General features: G+C 52.1%; 1 protein-coding gene across 2 annotated transcripts in view; it reads left to right on the top strand.

The window, feature by feature from the left end:
- Nucleotides 1–19,900, top strand: part of MYO18A (myosin XVIIIA) — a 171,847-nt gene that overhangs the window by 61,468 nt on the left and 90,479 nt on the right. Inside the window, exons 6-15 of one of the 2 annotated variants that reach the window (XM_056865416.1) lie at nucleotides 696–906; nucleotides 1,283–1,425; nucleotides 3,174–3,274; nucleotides 5,117–5,180; nucleotides 5,424–5,568; nucleotides 7,264–7,275; nucleotides 8,853–9,026; nucleotides 11,528–11,618; nucleotides 12,461–12,653; nucleotides 15,124–15,210. In XM_056865416.1, the coding sequence (XP_056721394.1) occupies nucleotides 696–906; nucleotides 1,283–1,425; nucleotides 3,174–3,274; nucleotides 5,117–5,180; nucleotides 5,424–5,568; nucleotides 7,264–7,275; nucleotides 8,853–9,026; nucleotides 11,528–11,618; nucleotides 12,461–12,653; nucleotides 15,124–15,210 (1,221 nt within the window). The remainder of the gene's footprint in view (nucleotides 1–695; nucleotides 907–1,282; nucleotides 1,426–3,173; nucleotides 3,275–5,116; nucleotides 5,181–5,423; nucleotides 5,569–7,263; nucleotides 7,276–8,852; nucleotides 9,027–11,527; nucleotides 11,619–12,460; nucleotides 12,654–15,123; nucleotides 15,211–19,900) is intronic. The other variant, XM_056865417.1, reaches the window with a different exon arrangement.

Below are 19,900 nucleotides of genomic sequence, written 5' to 3'. Positions count from 1 at the left end.
CCACCCTATGTGTGTTATGGGTTATGTACCGTCACGCCGCTTCTGAATTGTGGTGGACCCTGTGAAATGATTAAACTGAGGCCATCATACTTTGGTCACATCCTGAGAAGACGAGACTCACTGGAAAAGACAATGATGATAGGGAAAGTGGAAGGCAGTAGGAAAAGAAGAAGACCCAGGATGAGATGGAGTGACTCAGTAAAGGCAACCACGGCCTTCTGTTTGAATGATCTGAGCAATAGGATGTTAACGATAGGATGTTTTAGAGATCATTAATTCATAGAGGAAGGCACTGGCAAACCACCTCTGTTAGTCTCTTGCCTTGAAAACCCCATAAGGGGTCGCCATAAGTCGTCTGCGACTTGATGGCACTTTACACACACACACACACACACAATTCATAGAGTCACCTTAAGTTGGAACTGACTTGATGGCACATAACACACACACACACACTCCTTCCCCTTCCCCTTCTCCTCCCTCTCCTCCTTCTCCCCCTTCTTCTCCTTTTCTTCCTCCTCCTCCTCAGAATGGGACCAAAATACGGTAGCCTTAGTTTAGTCATTTCATAGGGTCCCATAAGTCAGAGGCAATTTGATGGCACATAGCACATAACACGCAAGACAAAGCACTCCCGCTCTCCTTGTGGACCCCTCCCCCACCCGCCCCTCATTAATGCACCCCCTTCCCTCTAGGTGATGCACATGTTCAAGGGGTGCCGCAGAGAGGACACGTCCCCCCACGTTTACGCCGTGGCCCAGGCTGCCTACCGCAACATGCTGATGAGCCGCCAGGACCAGTCCATCGTCCTCCTGGGCAGCAGCGGCAGTGGCAAGACCACCAACTGCCAGCACCTGGTGCAGTACTTGGCCACGGTTGCCGGCAGCTCCGGAAAGGTCTTCTCAGGTGGGTTGCGCCCAGCTGTGGCCGCGGCTCCTTCCAGAGCAGAAAGGCCACTTCCGGTTACCCCGTGCTGCCGCAGCACCCTTCCTGACCCCGTCACAGCAGCCGAGGTCCAGCCTTCTCAGCCGCCGGGCTCGTCAGGATCCGCCTTCAGCCAGGCACGGCCCGTCCGCACCTCACTCACCGCGGTATTCCCTCTCCAGCCATTTTGCTCACTGATGGCCTGTTCCTTGGAGTTGTGAATTTTGCATGTCGGGATGCCACAAGGTTGGGTGGGTGGGGAGGCGCCCCGCACGGGGCAGGGGGTGCGCGCACTTGCCCGTGCGCGTGTGCTGCACGATCCGCCCCTGCATGTTTTCCCTTGCTTGTGCCTCGGCAGTGGAGAAGTGGCAGGCTCTCTACACCATTCTGGACGCCTTTGGCAACAGCGGCACCAGCTTGAACGGCAACGCCACTCGCTTCTCGCAGATCATCTCGCTGGACTTTGACCAGGCTGGCCAGGTGGCCTCTGCCTCTGTGCAGGTGAGGGAGGGGGGATCCCTCCAGCTTCAGTCCCTAATGCTCCTTTTTCAGCTTGTGATCCCTGAGTGGAGTCTGCAGACGCCCGGGGTCGGGGGAGGATGGGGTGTGGGTGGGCTTGTAGCTGTAGCAGAAGCCCTCGGTGTTTGTTACGAAATCCCTGGAGGGCGAGTTGATCCTTTGCCCATCTCTCAGCTGCAGAAGCTGCCAAGGTCTGTGGGCTGCTTATGCCTCCTGCGAAGGAACAGACTCTCAAGCCTCTGCTGTCCCTTCTGGTTGGCTGCCATGTGGCCAGAAACATCCCCGTGGCTGTCCCAAGTCTCCCTCACTTCCCAGGGGTGTGAGAAACAAACTGGGTTACACCCCCTGCCACCAACGACCCTTGAGTGTATCTCCTGCTAAATGGTCACACATCTAGTAGTCCGTACTTGCGTTCCTGTTTAGAGGCTGCATCTGGTTTCTGTGGAAGTCCTTCCGATTCATTTATTAATACGGCAGATGCCATTAAAATGCGTAAAAATCATATCAATGAAAGGATTAAAACTGGGGAATATACAGTAACTAAGACTATAGGGTATACAATTCTTTTTTAAAAAAATTTAAACAGTTTTTTATTATTTTCCATAATATTATAATAAAACATTTCAACAATTGATAAAAATCATCAACAAAAAGAAAAGAAAATATAATATTGTTGAAAGTACATTTTATCATTTAGTAAAAATTAAAACTTCCCCTTCACCCCCCTCCATCTTATTATAAATTTATGTACTCTTTTGTTTAAAAATTATAATCCTAATATTATTTTATACAATTAAATATAGTTTCTTTGATCACCATCAGTTAGATTGTAATTGCATACTATTTAAAATATAAATTTCATTATTTCAAATTAACCATAATATAGTAATTGTAACTTTTAATTATTAGGTATTATTTATAATAATAAAAAATGGATTAGATCAATTAATAACCTTTGAACATCCCCATTTGAAATTCATTTTCGCAGTAAACCTTTCACACCTCCCATTCACCCTGTAGGGTATACAATTCATAGACAGTTTATATAATTTAAACAAACCTCAAATTAACAAAAACATTCTCCATTTTAAATTAGATTACCAAGCCCCAGCTTTGTCTGGCAGATCTTATATATTGCGGCACAGAATTTCGCGACTTGCTTCACCCTCTGGTTTGACCCATCCCATAGGAGAACTCCTCAGCCTCCCTTCCTCGGAGCTGTCCTTCATTAGATCAAGGAGAGGGGAAATTAGCCTGCATCGAACTTCCTGGTAGAGGGGGAAGTCCTTGGTAGCTGCAAGGGGTCAGCCCTGAGCTGACCAGGGGGAGACTTCTGAGGGGCTGAAGGGATGCTTGCGTCACGCTCCCCGTTACTCTTCAGCCAGACCACGAGTGTTAATGCTTTGAGAGCCTGCGTTTGCTGTGGCGCTTTACCTTCCACCACGCATCCTGCCCCGTCACACTTTCTTTGCCTCCCAAACGGGAGTGACAGTATCAGGCCGCCTTGTGGGATCGTTGTGAGCGCAGGCTTCGTGGAAGCAAGACGCCTCGAATGTCTGTTACTGATGATTCGTGAGGACTCGAGGGTTGGTGGCCCTGCAGCTCTAGTATTTTGGGGCGGCGGGGGGAACTTGGAGAAACGCCACGTGGTTGACAAACAGGGCTGCTGTGGGGCCGAGATGGATGTCCTTTGGTAAGCCGCTTCCCCCCTCCCTCCTTCCCTTCTTCAGACGATGTTGCTGGAGAAGCTCCGGGTAGCCAAGCGCCCAGCCAACGAAGCTGCTTTCAACGTCTTCTACTACCTGCTGGCCTGCCCAGACAACGCCCTCAGGTAAGGACTCCACTCCCTTCTGCATGAGGACCGATTTGTGTCTGAGCTGGTTCTCCCAGAACGGGCCAACATGGCGAAGTGGTTAAGAGTGATGGTTTGGAGCAGAGGACTCTGATCTGGAGAACTAGGTTTGATTCCCCACTCCTCCACATGAGCGGCGGATGCTAATTTGATGAACTGGGCTTCCCCCCCCCCCACTCCTACACATGAAACCAGCAGGGTGACCTTGGGCTAGTCACAGCTCTCTTAGAGCTCTCTGAGCCTCACCTACCTCACAGGATGTCTGTTGGGGGGAGGGGAAGGTGATTGTAAGCTGGTTTGATTCTTCCTTAGCTAGCTTGGTGTAGAGCAGGGGTGGGGAACCTTTTTCCTGCCAAGGGCCATTTGCACATTTATAACATCATTCAGGGGCCATACCAGGTGTAGATCTCTCGGTGTGGGGGGGGGGGAGAGGCTAGGGTTGCCAGGTCTCCAGCCACCACATGGAGGTTGGCAACCCCAGGGGAGGCCACACAGAGAAGGCCTGCAGGGTGCCCCCCTCCCCCCCTCCCAGGTGGGAGGGCATCCAGTGGTAGGCCCGAGCAAATGAGGCACCAGGGGGGTGCAGCCCACAGTCAATTGGCAAGGGAGGAAGGAAAACAGAGAAAGAGGAAAATGGAGGGAGGGAGAAAGGGAGAGACAGGGAGAAAGAAATTGAGAGAGGGGGAGAAAGAAAGAAAAGGATGGAGGGAGACAAAGAAAGAGACAGAAAAAGAGGGAGAAAGAGAGGGAGAGAAAGGAGAGTGACAGAAAAAGAGGAAAGGAGAGAAAAGCCTTTCCCCCCCGCACATGCACACACGCATGCCGGCCCCGTGCAACTGGGCCCCAGCCTCCCTCCCCCCCCCCGCCCACACACACACACACACAGCAGCGCACGGAGCCCCACGTGACTGGGCCCCAATCTCCATGCCCTCCCCCCCAGAGTCCACAAAAGGCCCCTTCCCAAAGCCTGATCGGCTCCCGCATGCATGCTCTGCCGCCGGGGGCCGCCGGCCTCTTTCCCCCGCTCCCTCTCGCTGCTCAACAGCTGACAGGCCTCCGTGGCCGGGCCCCAGAGCTCCCGAGGGCCACAAAAAGTGTCCTCGGGGGCCGCATACGGCCCCCAGGCCTGAGGTTCCCCATCCCTGGTGTAGAGGTTAAGAGCAGAGGTTTGCAGCAGTGGACTCTGATCTGGAGAACCGGGTTTGATTCCCCACTCCTCCACATGAGCAGTGGAGGCTAATCTGGTGAACTGGATTTGTTTCCCCACTCCTACACATAAAGCCAGCTGGGTGACCTTGGGCTAGTCACACTCTCTCAGCTCCACCTACCTCACAGGGTGTCTGTTGTGGGGAGGGGAAGGGAAGGTGATTGCAGGCCAGTTTGATTCTCCCTTAAGCGGTAGAGAAAGTCGGCATATAAAGACCAACTCTTCTTCTTCCTCTTCCCAGGCTTGGCCTTGGCGTTTAAAGGCTTGTGTGGGCATTGCTGCTAGAAAAGGGGGGGGGGATGCCGTCAAGGTACCACCAGCTCGTTCATGTGCAGCTTACCCATTACTAAAGCTGCGTGCTGGGCTTGAGAACCCCCTGCCGACACAACATGAGCCCCACAGCTAGCTCAGCTTTGTGACCTCAGGATTTTAATGTGAGCCCCGGAATCCATGGCGGGGTGCTCGTGGGGATTGAGTGTGTATGCAGAGAGCCGAGCTTCCGCAGCCCACCGGCCTCCGAGGGTTGCCTTCCCAGCAGGGTAGGAGGTGCTGTGCCTTTCTCTCCCTGTCCCCTGCTCACACTTCCTTTCTTCTGCTTCCCCCGTGCCCCCCAGGACAGAGCTTCATTTCAACCACTTGGCGGAAAACAATATCTTTGGGATTATGCCTCTGTCAAAGGTAACCAGCCGGGGTGGGTGGGTGCATGTTCTCATCTGGATGATGACTGAGCAAAGGCCGAATTTGTGGGTGGGGGGGTGGGGAAAGATACCTGACCTGATGTTGCCTTCTTATCTCTCTGCAGGGCAATAAACTCTCCAGCTCCTCTCCATTCAGATGGGAGCGGAGCTAAAGGAATGGCGTTCCGTCCAACTGATCAGGTTCTGTTTTCTTTTCTTCTTCCCAATTTCCTTTTGGCTGCAGCCAGAGGAGAAGCAGAAGGCGGCCCAGCAGTTCAGCAAGCTGCAGGCGGCCATGAAAGTGTTGGGTGTCTCCGGAGAGGAGCAGAAGGCCTTCTGGCTCGTTCTGGGGGCTATTTATCACTTGGGGGCTGCAGGAGCTACCAAAGGTAACCAGCCATGAGCCGATTGAGCTCTCCTTGGGTCGGTTGGATATGTGGATCGGTTTGGGGCAACTTCTGTTGGGGGATGGGGCCCAGGGTGTGGGCACTGGAGAGGGTGGCCAGGTCAGGCATGGCTTGGGAAAGCTAAAGTTAGTGCTTTGGTTTTGGGTGGTGCCACCCAGTGGAGAGCCAGCGTGGTGTAGTGGTTAAGAGAGGTGGTTTGGAGCGGTGGACTCTGATCTGGAGAACCGAGTTGGTTTCCCCACTCCTCCACATGAAGCCAGCTGGGTGACCTTGGGCTAGTCACAGCTCTCTTCAACCTCTCACAGCCCCATCTACCTCACGGGGTGTCTGTTGTGGGGAGGGGAAGGGAAGATGATTGTAAGCCAGTTTGATCCTTCTGTAAGTGGTGGAGAAAGTCAGTATATAAAAACCAGCTCTTCTTCTTAATTTGTGAGGGGGAAACGACAGGTGTGGTTTATTTAAAAATCTGCCAGGGGTACATTTCTTGGGGGGCATAGAGTCTGCCTCCAGTAGGCCAATGCTTTTATATTCACAACAGAATTGCTTCTGGGGGAGGTTGGGGTTACAAAAAGAGACCAGACAGGCAAAGTAGGATTAACATAGAATAATAGAATCAAAGAGTTGGAAGGGGCCACACAGGCCATCTAGCCCAACCCCTTGCTTAATGCAGGATCAGCCTAGAGCATCCCTGACAAGTGTTTGTCCAGCCTCTTCTTAAAGACTGCCAGTGAGGGGGAGCTCACAACCTCCCAGGGTAGCTGATTCCACTGTCGAACAACTCTGACTGTAAAAAAAATTCCTAATGTCCAACCTTTCTGCCATTATGCCCATTATTGTGCCATTGCCTAATATCCAGCCGTTACCTTTCCGCCATTATACCCATTATTGCGCCATTGCCTAATATCCAGCCGGTACCTTTCCACTAGTATACCCATTATTTATACCCATTATTGCAAGTCCATTTAAGCCTAGTCTAGGGAAGTGGGACCAGCAAAGCGCACGGAAAACCACCGTGTGGCTGCTCCGTTGCTTCTGCGAACACCCCTGATGTCTCAGCGGCAATGAAAGCTCTATGGAATTGTCACCGTTATTGAAGCAGCCTTGGCTAGCATGGAAGGGAAGCCCCTGGCTCCCGATCTCTTGTGTACTGACCAAAACTGCATTCCGGGGGCGTGCAAAGGTTCTTAGCCTTGTGCGCATCTAGTTTAAACCAGGCCTGTATGTGAGACATGCACTCAGAGGGAGACTGGCCCCATCTGGCAGGGATGGCGTTGGAAGGGACCGGCTGTGCTCCTCCACGCCTCTTTTCCGGAGCACTGGGTATCTCCTTGTGCAAGGCATAGAAAAGTCACTGCCATGTCACATTCTTTGTATGAACCTCTATGGCAACCCCGTTCGTTATGCCAGCTGGAAAGTGAGGACTGGAAGCCCATTCTGTCCATCTGTCCAGTGGGCACAATCTGTGCCATGTACCCCCTTCATCTTGGAAGTCGTGGACACCCTTGGCTGGTGCTCCCTCCCTTTAGTCAAATGTGTTGGTTTGTCTTTGTGTGTTTGTGTGCCTTGCCATGCCTCCTGTCCCGTCCGCCGGCTCTGCAGGAAGCTTGAATGTCACTGCTGTGTTCTAACCACCCTCTTTTTGTTTGCATGGTGCATGCCGTTCCCTTTGCAATGCAGACGCCGACGAAGGTAAAGCTTTTTCTTCCTCTCCCCCTGCCTTTTCTTGGTCTCCCCCTGCCACTCCATAGAACCAGGGGTATCAGGGTGCATGCAGATCTGTTCTCTTCTGTCGCGTCCCTGTTTTGACCTGGGGTCCAGGAAGCCCCCCGGCCTGTTGTAGTGGGGCAGGGAGATGCAGAGTCACCTTCTGGAGCTCTTGGCTCTTTCCAGTGCTTGTGAAAGGGGTTGCCAGGCGGTCTAGGGTGGGTGGACACCCTGCCCCAGGATGTGGAGATGGCTGCCAACTTGGCTTTAAGAGGAGAGTGGACATTTTCATGGAGGAGAGGGGTATCCATGGCTACTAGTAAAAATGGATACTAGTCATGATGCATACCTATTATCTCCAGGATCAGAGGAGCATGCCTATTATATTAGGTGCTGTGGAACACAGGCAGGACAATGCTGCTGCAGTCGTCTTGTTTATGGGCTTCCTAGAGGCACCTGGTCGGCCACTGTGTGAACAGACTGCTGGACTTGCTGGGCCTCAGTCTGATCCAGCAGGGCTTTTCTTATGTTCTTATGACAGCTGAAAGGGTTTCTGCAACCACAAGGTGGCATATACTGGTGAACATCCTGCTGTGTCCCAGGCAAGCAGGCAGGCATTGAAATGGAGTACTAGGGGTGTCCAAACCAACGGGTCACCCTTAAATATCATCCCCAGTCAGAATCGACAACCCATGCTTTTGTTCGGCATACATCACTCTGCATACTTTTCTGTCCTGTCCCCCCTCCATGGCAGGGCAGGGAGGATGATGGCCTGCTGTCCCTGCAGCCTCGGGATTAGCTTGGCTCAGGAATGAAGCTCTGGACCTCCGGTCTCATCGTTCTCATTCTGCTTCTTGGGCTCTTCATCTCTCTCCTGCCCTGCACTTCCCCCCCCCCCCCCGTTTGCTCTTTAATTCTGTCCAGTGTGAGTCAGCACAAGGCTCGATGGCAGGTCCCGGCACGGTACCCCGAGCCTGGCAAAAGCACCATCCCTCTCCTCTTTCTTGCTCTCCTGCTGGCAGTTCAACGCTTGCTTTCTGTCGTTGGGCGGAGACTTCCCCCCTGCCTCTTTCTCCTTGCTGTCCAGAGCTCTGTTGCATTCTGTAGGCTAGAGCGGGAGAGGTGATCTCTTGCGTAAGGCCCTGGGCTGTTTCATGGAAAGACCTTCTGGGGTCCCTTGAGAACCTGCGTAGTGTAGTGGTTAAGAGCTGTGGTTTGGAGTGGTGGACTCTGATCTGGAGAACCGGGTTTGATTCCCCGCTCCTCCACATGAGCGGTGGAGACTAATCTGGTGAACTGGATTTGTTTCCCCATTCCTACACATAAAGCCAGCTGGGTGACCTTGGGCTAGTCACACACTCTCAGCCCCACCTACCTCACAGGGTGTCTGTTGTGGGGAGGGGAAGGTGATCATAAGCCGGTTTGATTCTTCCTTAAGTGGTAGAGAAAGTCGGCATATAAAAACCAACTCTTCTTCTCTTGTACAAACTCCTCCCCCCGCCCACCCCTGTGCATTGGGCTGGTGGTCTTCCTGGCTCGCCTCTGACCTTCTTTTCTTTCAGCTGGGAGGAAGCAGTTTGCTCGCCATGAGTGGGCCCAGAAAGCGGCCTATCTGCTGGGATGCAACTTGGAGGAGCTCTCCTCCTCCATCTTCAAGAATCAGCACAAAGGAACGCTGCAGAGGTCCACCTCCTTCCGCCAGGGGCCGGAGGAGGGTGCTCTGGGGGATGGCTCAGGTAAGTCGGGCTTTCTCGCTCTGGGGGAGGAGTGCATCTTCAAAGTGGGTTTTTTTCTGTCACATGCTTCGGGAAGCAGGAACCAAACTTCATTTCCTGTCTCTTGAGGGGAAAACGCCCCCTTTGTTGCTCAATTTGTTTCCTGCCTCACTACAGGAGAGCAGCCATTTCTGCAGCTCTCTGCTATAGAATTTAGGAAACCTAATCCTCTACTCTAATCTACTTTAATCTTCTTCTAAACCATTCTAAACATTATCTAAATAACTACCTTCTCATATTCAGTCTTTTTCTCTATTCTATCGGAGAAACAGAGGCGAGTCCCTTTAGCGGCAACTTTCCCGCCAAAATAAAATGGCGAAGGGTCATTTCAACCCCTATATTTTGCCAGGGGATCTAGACCTCTCCTTATTGGTGGCTACACCATAGGTAGAGTTGGGCCATACAGGCCATCTAGTCCAACCCCCTGCTCAATGCAGGATCAGCCTAGAGCATCACTGACAAGTGTTTGTCCAGCCTCTGCTTGAAGACTGCCAGTGAGGGGGAGCTCACCACCTCCCTAGCTGATTCCACTGTCGAACAACTCCTATTGTATTGTCGAAGGCTTTCACGGTGAGAGTTCATCGGTTCGTGTAGGTTATCCTGGCTGTGTGACCGTGGTCTTGGTATTTTCTTTCCTGACGTTCGCCAGCAGCTGTGACAGGCATCTGCAGAAGAGTAACACTGAAGGACAGTGTCTCTCAGTGTCAAAGTGTGTTGGAAGAGTAATATATATAGTCAGAAGGGGGTTGGGTTTGAGCTGAGTCATTGTCCTGCAAAAGTATCAAAGGTAATGTGCTGATCATTGTGCTGTAAGTATCAAGGTAATGTGCTAATTAGGGTGTGGTATATTAATGTGGAACCATTGTATCCTGAACTCATAACCTACAAGAACCGATGAACTCTTACTGTAATTTTCCCCCACTAATATCCAGCTGGTACGTCTCCTCCCGCAATTTAAACTTACTATTGGGGGTTCTCTGCTGCCAACAGGAACAGCTCCCTGCCCTCCTTCCCTTTCCTTTCAACTACTTAAAAAGAGCAATCACGTCCCCCCTCAACCTCCTCTTCTCCAGACTGAACATTCCCAACTCCCTCATCCTTTTCTCATAAGGCTGGATCTCCAGCCCCCTGATCCGGCCTCCTCACAATGACTTTCTGCCTCTCGAGCCGCAAAAGGCGCAGAAAAAGGCCCCTCAATTGACTCAAGAGGTTGGAGTGCCTTCCCTAGGAGGCTTTTCAGTTTGGAAGGTTCATAAAATTACTCCCAGTATGCAGAAAAGGAACAGTCCCCCCCCCCGACTGCTAAAGTAATAGAACTCAGCGGCACTCAATGAAGTTGATTGGCAACATGTTCTGGACCAGGCAAAATCAAGTATGACCTCATGCAGTGCCTGCTTAACTTGTGGAACTCATTGCCACAGGATGTAGTAATGGTAGCTCATTTTAGAAGCCTGTAGTAAGGGATTACGCTCATTCATGGAGGAGAGGTCCATTGACAGTCTGAATCTCAGCCATGATGGCTCAGTGCAATCTCCATGTCTAGAGGCAGTATACCTGAGTGCTATTTTCTGTGCTGTGGCAGCAGAGAGGAGTCCTTGCCCTCTGGGAGCCAGCGTGGTGTAGTGGTTTGGAGCGGTGGTTTGGAGCGGTGGACTCTGATCTGGAGAACCGGATTTGATTCCCCACTCCTCCACATGAAGCCAGCTGGGTGACCTTGGGCTAGTCACACTCTGTCAGCCCCACCTACCTCACAGGGTGTCTGTTGTGGGGAGGGGGAGGGGAGAGGATTGTAAGCCCGTTTGATTCTGCCTTAAGTGGTAGAGAAAGCTGGCATATAAAAACCAACTTCTCTTTCTCTTCTTCTGTGCCTGCTTGGAGGTTCTTCAGGGGTATCTGGTTGGCCACTGTGGGAAAGGGAATACTGGATTGATGGACCTGATCCAGCAGGGCTGCCCAGAGAGTGTCCGGCTGTCCTCAATCTAGGGCCAGGGCTTTCTCGGCCCCGGCCTGGTGGGATTCCCCTTCCAGTGACACCAGGGTCCTGGGGGACCATAGAGAATTCCACAGGGCCTGTAAAACGGATATATTCCACCAGGCCTATAGATGAGGGCAGCTACGGTTTTTGTCATCATTGCCAGCCTCCCCTATCTCTCTCCCCCTACTTCTTGCGTTGTTCCATCTAAAATGGGGAGAGCCCAAAGTGACTTTAACTCTGCAGGGGTCCCCATGCCTTAATGTCGAGCACCATCTGTCCTAATCTGTTTATATGTTCAGTGTTTAATTTTAATGTATAACTAATGAAATGGGGTTGTTGAAATTATTCATCGATCCGTGTCATAGTGGTTTTATTGTTTTATTGTGTTAGTACGGATGATGCTAACCCCCTGAGCCTGGCCTCGGCCGGGGATTGAGGGCAGCATAAAAAAATATCGAGACAAATAAATACATGATAAATATTTCAGGCCCGAAGACGTCTGCTGTGGAGTGCTTGGAGGGCTTTGTCTCGGGCTTGTACTCCGAACTGTTCACTCTGCTCATCTCCCTCCTCAACAGGTAGAGAAAAGCCCCTGCTGTGTCTTTATCCCAGTGCAAAAACTCTTCCCTGCTTTTCTCCCCCCCCCCCCCAGCAAATATGAGCCAGCGTGGTTGTGGTTAAGAGTGGTGGTTTGGAGCAGCAGACTCTGATGTGGAGAACCATGTTTGATTCCCCACTCCACATGAGTGGCGGAGGCTAATCTGGTGAACCAGATTGGTTTCCCCACTCCTAATCATGAAGCCAGCTGGGTGACCTTGGGCTAGTCACAGCTCTCTTAGAGCTCTCTCAGCCCCACTTATCTCACAGGATGTCTGTTGTGGGGAGGGGAAGGGAAGGTGATTGTAAGCCGGTTTGAGTCTTCCTTAAATGGTAGAGAAAGTTGGCATATAAAAAGCAACTCTTTATCTTCTTTTTCTTCTTCTTTCATTGGTGCTTAAAACCTTGCCAGCCTCCAAGTGCACAAGCTGGAAAAAGCTTTTACACCTGACAGAAGTTCCCCTTTACTGCTGCGTGCTGTTCCTTTGCAGAGCAGGGAGCGGAAGGGCTGGCTGGCGCTGGACGACTGCCAATTGTGGGTGGCGTCCTTGCCATTCCACAGAGCGGAAAGAGGGCTGCCTCGGGAAGCGGTGCAGAAGGGGCTCCTCCAGGCTGCCTTCCTTTCCCGTGGCAACTTTGGCGTACCAGCCTGCGTCTTTCACTCCCCTACGAAGCAAGCTGTTCTGCTTGCAGGGCCAATCACACTGTGCACCTGGGATTGGGGTGGGGGAACGCACATGTCTTGGTCATTGAGCACTTGATGGCCAACAGCCAGCCCCCACCCTCGCCCCATACTGCAGTCTTGTTCTTTCTTTCTATGCAGGGCTCTCAAATCCAGCCAGCGCTCTCTGTGCTCCATGATGATTGTGGACAGCCCCGGCTTCCAGAACCCCGAGATGGCTGGGCAGAGCCGCGGGGCCACCTTCGAGGAGCTCTGCCACAACTACGCCCAGGAGCGCCTGCAGATGCTTTTCCACGAAAGCACTTTTGTGCAGGAGCTGGAGCGATACAAGGAGGTACTGGAGAGGGTTTGGGGCTCCAAGTGACCAACAGGGACGCCCCCAGTTAAAAGATTCCGTAGCAGAAAAGCCCGTGTCCAGTCAGGAAACAGCAGCCCCTGGGTCAGCCCTCTGCCGCGGCGGCAAGGAAAGGTGGCACGCAGGGACCGTCTTCCGGCATCCGGCTAATCCTTTTCTGCTCTGCCTTCTAATTGAGACCCAGTAGATTCAACTGATCAAAACTCGAAAGAGGTGGTGGTGCGGGCTCATTTAGCTGTTCTTTTTAATAACCCTAATCAGTAGTTTCTGATCTGCCACCGTACAGAAGCAGGGGTTTTCATGTGGGTTCTTGCACTTGTCCTCTTCCATTCCTAAAATTGGCATGGCCAAAGTAGTTAAGCCTTACTGAGGGCTTTTTCACAAATGACTGACATATCCATCCTCAACTATCTTTAGCTAGGTCACCCTGTGCTCTCTGTTGCATATAATGCAGTCATACCTAGATTGTGTGCTGCTAAGGATATGCAGGGGGTGGTGAAAGGAAGAAGCTAATCTTAAGTAGCCGTGGATCCCTAAATTCCTAAATAAACACTCATGGGGAGGCTACCCACTGTATCTCTGTATGAGTCACTGCATTCCAGATTCGTAATTTATGTCAAAATACAGAGACGTGATCTTATGCGTCCGGCCATAGATGCCCATTTTATTGAAGCAAACCTAAATTCTATCGTGCTCCCATAATTTGCTCTTCTCAAACAACTCCAGAATGTTTTTTTTGTAAAGCAGAGGCTGGATAGAAGAATGGGACAATGTGTAGAAAAGGTCACCGGGGGGGGGGGATTTTAAGAACTTTTTAAAAAATGGCATTTGAGATTTTGCAAGAAGCCAGACTGTCCTAGCTCAGAGGGGTCAAACATAAGGCCTGGGGGCCAGATCTGGCCCCCTGAGATCTCTTATATGGCCCGTGAGCCGGCTGAGGCAGCCACCCTCCCCCACTCTCGAACTGGGCTGGCAAGGCATGGCCCAGCCTGACGAAGTGACATTTATGTCATATCCGGCCCTCGCAACAATTGAGTTTGACACCCCTGTTCTAGCTGGTTGTTTCCACACGGACCTTAGTGCTTAACTTACCTCCCAAACTGCTTCAGCTTTTTATTGGAGTTTCCACACTTTGTTGTGGATCTATTCCCCTTCCGGTTCTCCCTTGCTAAGAACATAAGAAAAGCCACGCTGTATCAGACCAAGTCCAGCAGTCTGTTCATACAGGGGCCAACCAGGTGCATCTAGGAAGCCCTCAAACAAGACAACTGCAGCAGCATTAACCTGCCTGTGTTCCAAAGCATCTAACAGAATAGGCATGCTCTTCTGATACTAGGGAGAATAGGTATGCATCGTGACTAGTATTCATAAGAACATAAGAAAAGCCATGCTGGATCAGACCAAGGCCCATCAAGTCCAGCAGTCTGTTCACACCGTGGCCAACCAGGTGCCTCTAGGAAGCCCATAAGCAAGACGACTGCAGCAGCATTGTCCTGCCTTTGTTCCAAAGGACCCAATATATTAGGCACGCTTCTCTGATCCTGGAGAGAATAGGTGTGCATCATGCTTGAGCAAGTCTTTCCAGAAAGATTGTACTTGGAATGGATCTTGTCCCAGTGTGGACTGGAAGGTGCGGGGTCAGTCCTCCCCATCTACATCAGGGGCCCTTTCCCTGGTCTCCCCTTGTGCCTGCCATTCCCCCTGCTGTGGCCTGTGGGCTTTTTGCAGGATTGGTTAAGAACATAAGAAAAGCCCTGCTGGATCAGACCAAGGCCCATCAAGTCCAACAGTCTACTCACACAGTGGCCAACCAGGTGGTTAAAGTCATGGTTAAAAGTCGATAGCCTGTATTTTGTGACAGCCTTCTAACGTTAGATAATAGCTACTGAATTAAAACAAAAAAGCTGTCAAAAAGCCTGTGGGCAGCAAACGGGGTGGGGCGGTGGGTTCGAGGTGAGACCTCGGCAGATGTGGAGACCCCCCCCCCCCCGTGTGGACACTGCGTAGCTGCTGTAGCTGCAGCTGCATTTTGTAGAAGCAAAGAGAGCAGCCCCCCGGGAATCATCTCTGTGTGGAAGCGACCAAGTTGTCAGGCTCTGCTGCACACTTGCCCAGTACTTCTGGGCCCACTGGGATGTGTGCGTGAGTGGGGCGTCCTGCATTGCCAAAAGCCACTTGTAGGCAAGTGCAGGGAGCTTCTCCTGCCCCCATCACCTGGATTTTCTGGCGGCCCGTTCCCGTCTCCCTTCACAGCAGGAAGGCCTTTTGTTTCAGGGGAGGGACTCCAGGGTGGCCGGGGAAACCCCTGCTGCGGGTGCGACTTTGCCCCATAGATTCTCTTCTGACTAATGCACTGACCTCAGCCCCCTCCCCCTCCCCGGGTGACTTTTAACTGTGATCTGTAGCCGCACCGACAACTAATCGCTCCTCCTCTGTCCGTCCTCTCTAGGAAAATATAGCCCTTTCCTTAGATGCCTTAGAGCCCAGTACATCGGGCTCTGTAGCCACAATAGACCAAGCGTCCCACCCGGCACTGGTAAGCCGCATGCAAGGGCTCCCGAAGGGCCGTCCTCTTTTCCGCCCCAACCCCTCCTTCGCTCCCTTCCCCGAATCCGCTCCTCTGCCTGCCTCCCCTCCAGCTGTGCAGCTGCTTAGCTATTGACGATGCTTTCAGGATACTGTTTGGATGAGGGGTGTGGCAGCTGGGAGCTGCGTTAGACCTCCCTGCTTGTAGGCTGAGCAGTACCGGGGGTGGGGGTGTTCTAATACGGCAAGGCTTGATGCTCCCTGGGGACTGGACCCATTTGGTTGCAAGCATACCTCTCAGCCTGTGAACACAACACATGAACACAACACATGAAGCTGCCTTATACTGAATCAGACCCCTGGTCCATCAAAGTCAGTATTGTCTACTCAGACTGGCAGTGGCTCTCCAGGGTCTCAGGCAGAGGTCATTCGCATCACATACTTGCCTGGTTCCTTTAACGAGATGCTGGGGCTTGAACCTGGGACCTTCTGCATGCCAAGCAGATGCTCTACCACTGACCCACGGCCCCTCCTTAAACAAAACACCCTCACAGCCAGTCTCTGTGTATCTGACCAGGTGGATGCACTGCTAGCATGCCTCCAAGGAGTGATTTGGGCAGTGAGGCTTGGCCGGGGGGAAAGCCCCAAGCAGAAACATAACCAATGCAAGCAGGCACTGTCCCAGGGCTGGCAAAAAGCTGGGGGTGCCTGTGGGTGGCATGGGACCTCTCCCTCTGCTTGCAGTACGTGGCTGCCGAGTGCCGCCTGGCTGGATCAGACCAGGGAAGGTGGGGGTCAACTACCCCATCTGTCTGTTTCCCACAGTAGGCAACCAGACGCCTGCAAGCTGGGCCAGAAGGAAAAAGCCCCCATCTCTTGTTTGCAGCACAGCAACTGGGATGCAGAGCTATGCTGCTCAGGTCCGTGGAGGTTCTGTTTTAGCTGCCTTAGCTAACCACCAGAGTTCTTCCTGGACGTATCTCTCCTCCTGATCCTTTGGGTTGCTTCAGCTGCCTTTGACTCTGCAAGCACCTTTTTGCTATGTGTTTGCTCTCGGCTGCCCTTTTGGTCTGGAGGGAGAGAGCACTGCTACTTCACCGCCTGGAAGTGGCCTACGAGATAGATCACAATGGGGTAGCCGTGTTAGTCTGTCACTAGCAATATAAAAGAGCAAGAGTCCCGTAGCATCTTAAAGACTAACACAATTTCTGGCAGGGGATGAAGTGGCCTTCCATCCCTTTCTCCTTGATTGTTCTCCCGGACAGCTGAGAGGCATGCTTGCAAGGAACACCCAACAGGGACCACTGGGTTCTTCAGGAAAGTCCCCCATGTACCTCTTTCCCTTCCCAGCATGCACCCTGGATCCCGGCTTGCCCTCCCATGCCAAAGGGGGTGGAAGGGAAACGCCACACCTGCAACCTCGGGGGTGGGCGGGAGCAAGGTGGATGTGAATTCGAGATGCCTCCAGCCGGAGCAGAGGGAGCCGCCTTCCTTGCCGGGAGCTGCACCTTGGCAGAGCGTTTACGCTTCCAATTAACCGGCCTTAATGAGGAGAGAGTGCCGGCTGGTTGCAGGGGGAGGCGGCTGTCGAGGTTAGTTAAGAGCTTCATTCTGGTTTGTGGAAATCTGCCTGATGAGTGGCGGTATGTCTGTTTGTGTATGCAAGCTCTTGTGTTTGTGCAGGGAGGCTGGGATCTGTATCCTCAGTCAAGCGTAGTTCCAGTTTTGTGGTCCATCGCGAGCGATCCAAGCGGGGCTGGGATTCCAAGCCGAGCTGGAGGACCTGTGTTGGAGCTGCTTTTTTGAACCAGACGTATTTGGGTGGGATTTGATAGGTGACTGATTCTAGCAGCAAAGGGGGTGTGGGCAGGTGAAGTGTGTCAAAGCTTTCTCGGGAGGTGGTGAGCTCTCCTTCCCGGGAGGTTTTTAAGCAGAGGCTAGATGGCCATCTGTCAGCAATGCTGATTCTATGACCTTAGGCAGATCATGAGAGGGAGGGAACCTTGGCCATCTTCTGGGCATGGAGTAAGGGTCACTGGGTGTGTGTGTGTGGGAGGTAAGCTGTGCATTTCCTGCATTGTGCAGGGGGTTGGACTAGATGACCCTGGTGGTCCCTTCTAACTCTATGATTCTATAATTAAAACCTTCCCCCTCCCAATGCTTCTGTGCTTTGGGCGGCACCTGGCAGGCCACTATTCTTGTTGGTTTTAAAACATTTATATCCCGTCCTGCCTCCCCAGACTTAAAGCGACACCAAGCTGCAAGGAAACAAAATCCAGCAGTTCAATTCAGAATTTTTTTTTAAAGCACAGATTAAAACACACAACATTTAAAAAAAAAAGAACCGGGGGGGGGGGGGGGTGGCGCGGCGGCGCAGAGCTGCAGTATCTGTTACTTTTTTTAAAAAAAGCTCTCCCTTTCAGTTTCCGCTTAAGGCAACTTATAATAACTTAAAACACAGCTCATCTTTAAAAACCAGCATCGAAAAGCCAATGTATCCAGGGATTTGTTCCAATAGTAAAAAAATGTGATTTAACCATCCATAACAATACGAGCCACTAAAGTGCTGTTGGCAGCATTCAGAAAAGCCCCTTCTAACCTGCCGTGGCCGTCCCCGGATGCCGCTGGAGGGGAAGGGCCTTTTTTCACATCTGTCAGTCCCAGGGAATATGGTTCTCCTTGCAGAGGACATGTGTCCCATCCTGGTCAAGGGAGCAGATGAGAGAGAGAGAGGGATGGGAAAGAGAAGCTGGATAGGTGGGTATTAGGGGAGGCAGCTTGAGTGCTTTGGGAGTGGGAGAAAAACGTCTCTCTCCACACCATTCATAATGGATAGAAGAAGAAGAAGAATAGTTGGTTTTTATATGCTGACTTTCTCTACCTTTTAAGGATAATCAAACCGGCTTACAATCACCTTCCTTTCCTCTCACTCAGCAGACACCTTGTGAGGTAGGTGAGACTGAGAGAGTTCGAAGAGAACTGTGACTAGCCCAAGGTCACCCAGCTGGCTTCATGTGGAGGAGTGGGGAAACCAACCCGGTTCACCAGATTAGAGTCCACTGCTCCTAATCACTACACCCTGCTGGCTCTCATTAATGCCCCCCACCCCTCAGTATCCTTCTAAACTTAAAATCCTGAGCATCGTGGCAAACAGAGTTTGTAGGAATAAAACTGCAAAGCCCGTTTGACCCAAAGCAAGAGTAGGCAAAGGTATAATGACTGCCCTGCTACCTGTTGAAAGTGGTGAGCTACCTTCCGGCGTCCTGCCGAGCATGGAGCAATAGGGAAGGGCAGGCACCCTTCAGATTGGCAAGGGGTTCACCAGTGAGCGTCACCTGATGCTCTCCTCACCAAGAGGAGGTTGGGATCGTGGCGTCGGAGAGCCTGTTCCCTGAGAAACAGCGCTAAAGAAATTAGACCTTTGTTCCCCAGCTAGAAAGCCTGTCCAGATTTGGGGGTGATTTCCCTTCATCTCCCGCACGCTCCTATACTTCATTTCCTTCTGCTAGCGGCCGCTTCGCAATAGTTTCAGTGGGGGCCGGTAAAGCCCTCTGATTGGATGATATGGTCATTCTCCCTCCCCCCCACCATGTCCAGGGAGACAATTTCTCTCCGAATCACTGCAAGTGTTAACAAGTCAATTATGGGTTCGAGGATGTGAGGATATCCTGACGCGTGCGCTCCCTCTCGAAAACGTTCCGTTGCTTAGCATCAGGTTTGAGCCGCAGTTGAGATTCCACTGGGCGGCTCTCTCGCTTGCCCGCGCGGGCCTCCTTGCACACCTGGCATCATGGATCGAGGGGGCTGTGTTTCCCTGCTGCTGGCTGATGTCGAAGCCCTCGCCAGAGCGCAAGCGTGTGCCGGGTGTCTTCAGCGGGGGAGAAGCCCCAGGGAAAAAAGCCACTCCTCGGGGTGGCTACCCCCCCAACCCATCATTTTCCTTTTCCATTAGGGTTTGGACCAATAAAGAAGTGGGGAAGCGGCGAAGCTTGAAGGCCCCTGCTGCTGCTTGTCATTCTAATGGAGGGGCCTGTTAGCGAGGCGCCGCTGCGGCGCTGATGAATTTCGGCAGTTTGTGCTGCATTAAGAGGCACAGAGAGAGAGAGAGAGAGAGAGAGAGAGAGAGATGCCTCCCACCCCGCCCCCCTTGCTTATCCTCTGGGTGGTAATTAACTTGCAAGGAAGGGAGCTTTTGGAGCAGTTTCCCCTAAAACGATTGCGGCGTGGCTTTCACAGGACAGTTGGGGTGATGGAGTGCCTCCCCCCTTTCTTGGTTTTTAAGCGGATAACCCCATCCCCGCTGCCTCTCAAGGAAGGCAACGGTTTTTTTTTTTTTTTTAATCCTGAATACACTGTTACAGTCGCGCAGCTTTGCGGAGGCAGGTAAATGCATCTCAAAACCTGCGGCAACTAGTCTCCGAGCGGTGCAGATGTGTCGGATCAAGCCAGCCTGGCAATGAGGTGCCCTCAGTCTTGGGGTGCCCTTGTCACATGGTCCTGATACTTTAAAAAGGTAAAGGTAGTTCCTTGTGCAAGCACCAGGTCATTCCTGACCCATGGGGTGACGTCGCATCCCGACGTTTGCTAGGCAGACGATGTTTACGGGGTGGTTTGCCATCGCCTTCCCCAGTCGTCTACACTTTACCCCCAGCAAGCCAGGTACTCATTTTACTGACTTCGGAAGGATGGAAGGCTGAGTC

The sequence above is a fragment of the Euleptes europaea genome, chromosome 19 (genome assembly GCF_029931775.1).
Source record: "Euleptes europaea isolate rEulEur1 chromosome 19, rEulEur1.hap1, whole genome shotgun sequence".
Taxonomy (NCBI): domain Eukaryota; kingdom Metazoa; phylum Chordata; class Lepidosauria; order Squamata; family Sphaerodactylidae; genus Euleptes; species Euleptes europaea.
This window is presented reverse-complemented; position numbering and strand designations above follow the sequence as displayed.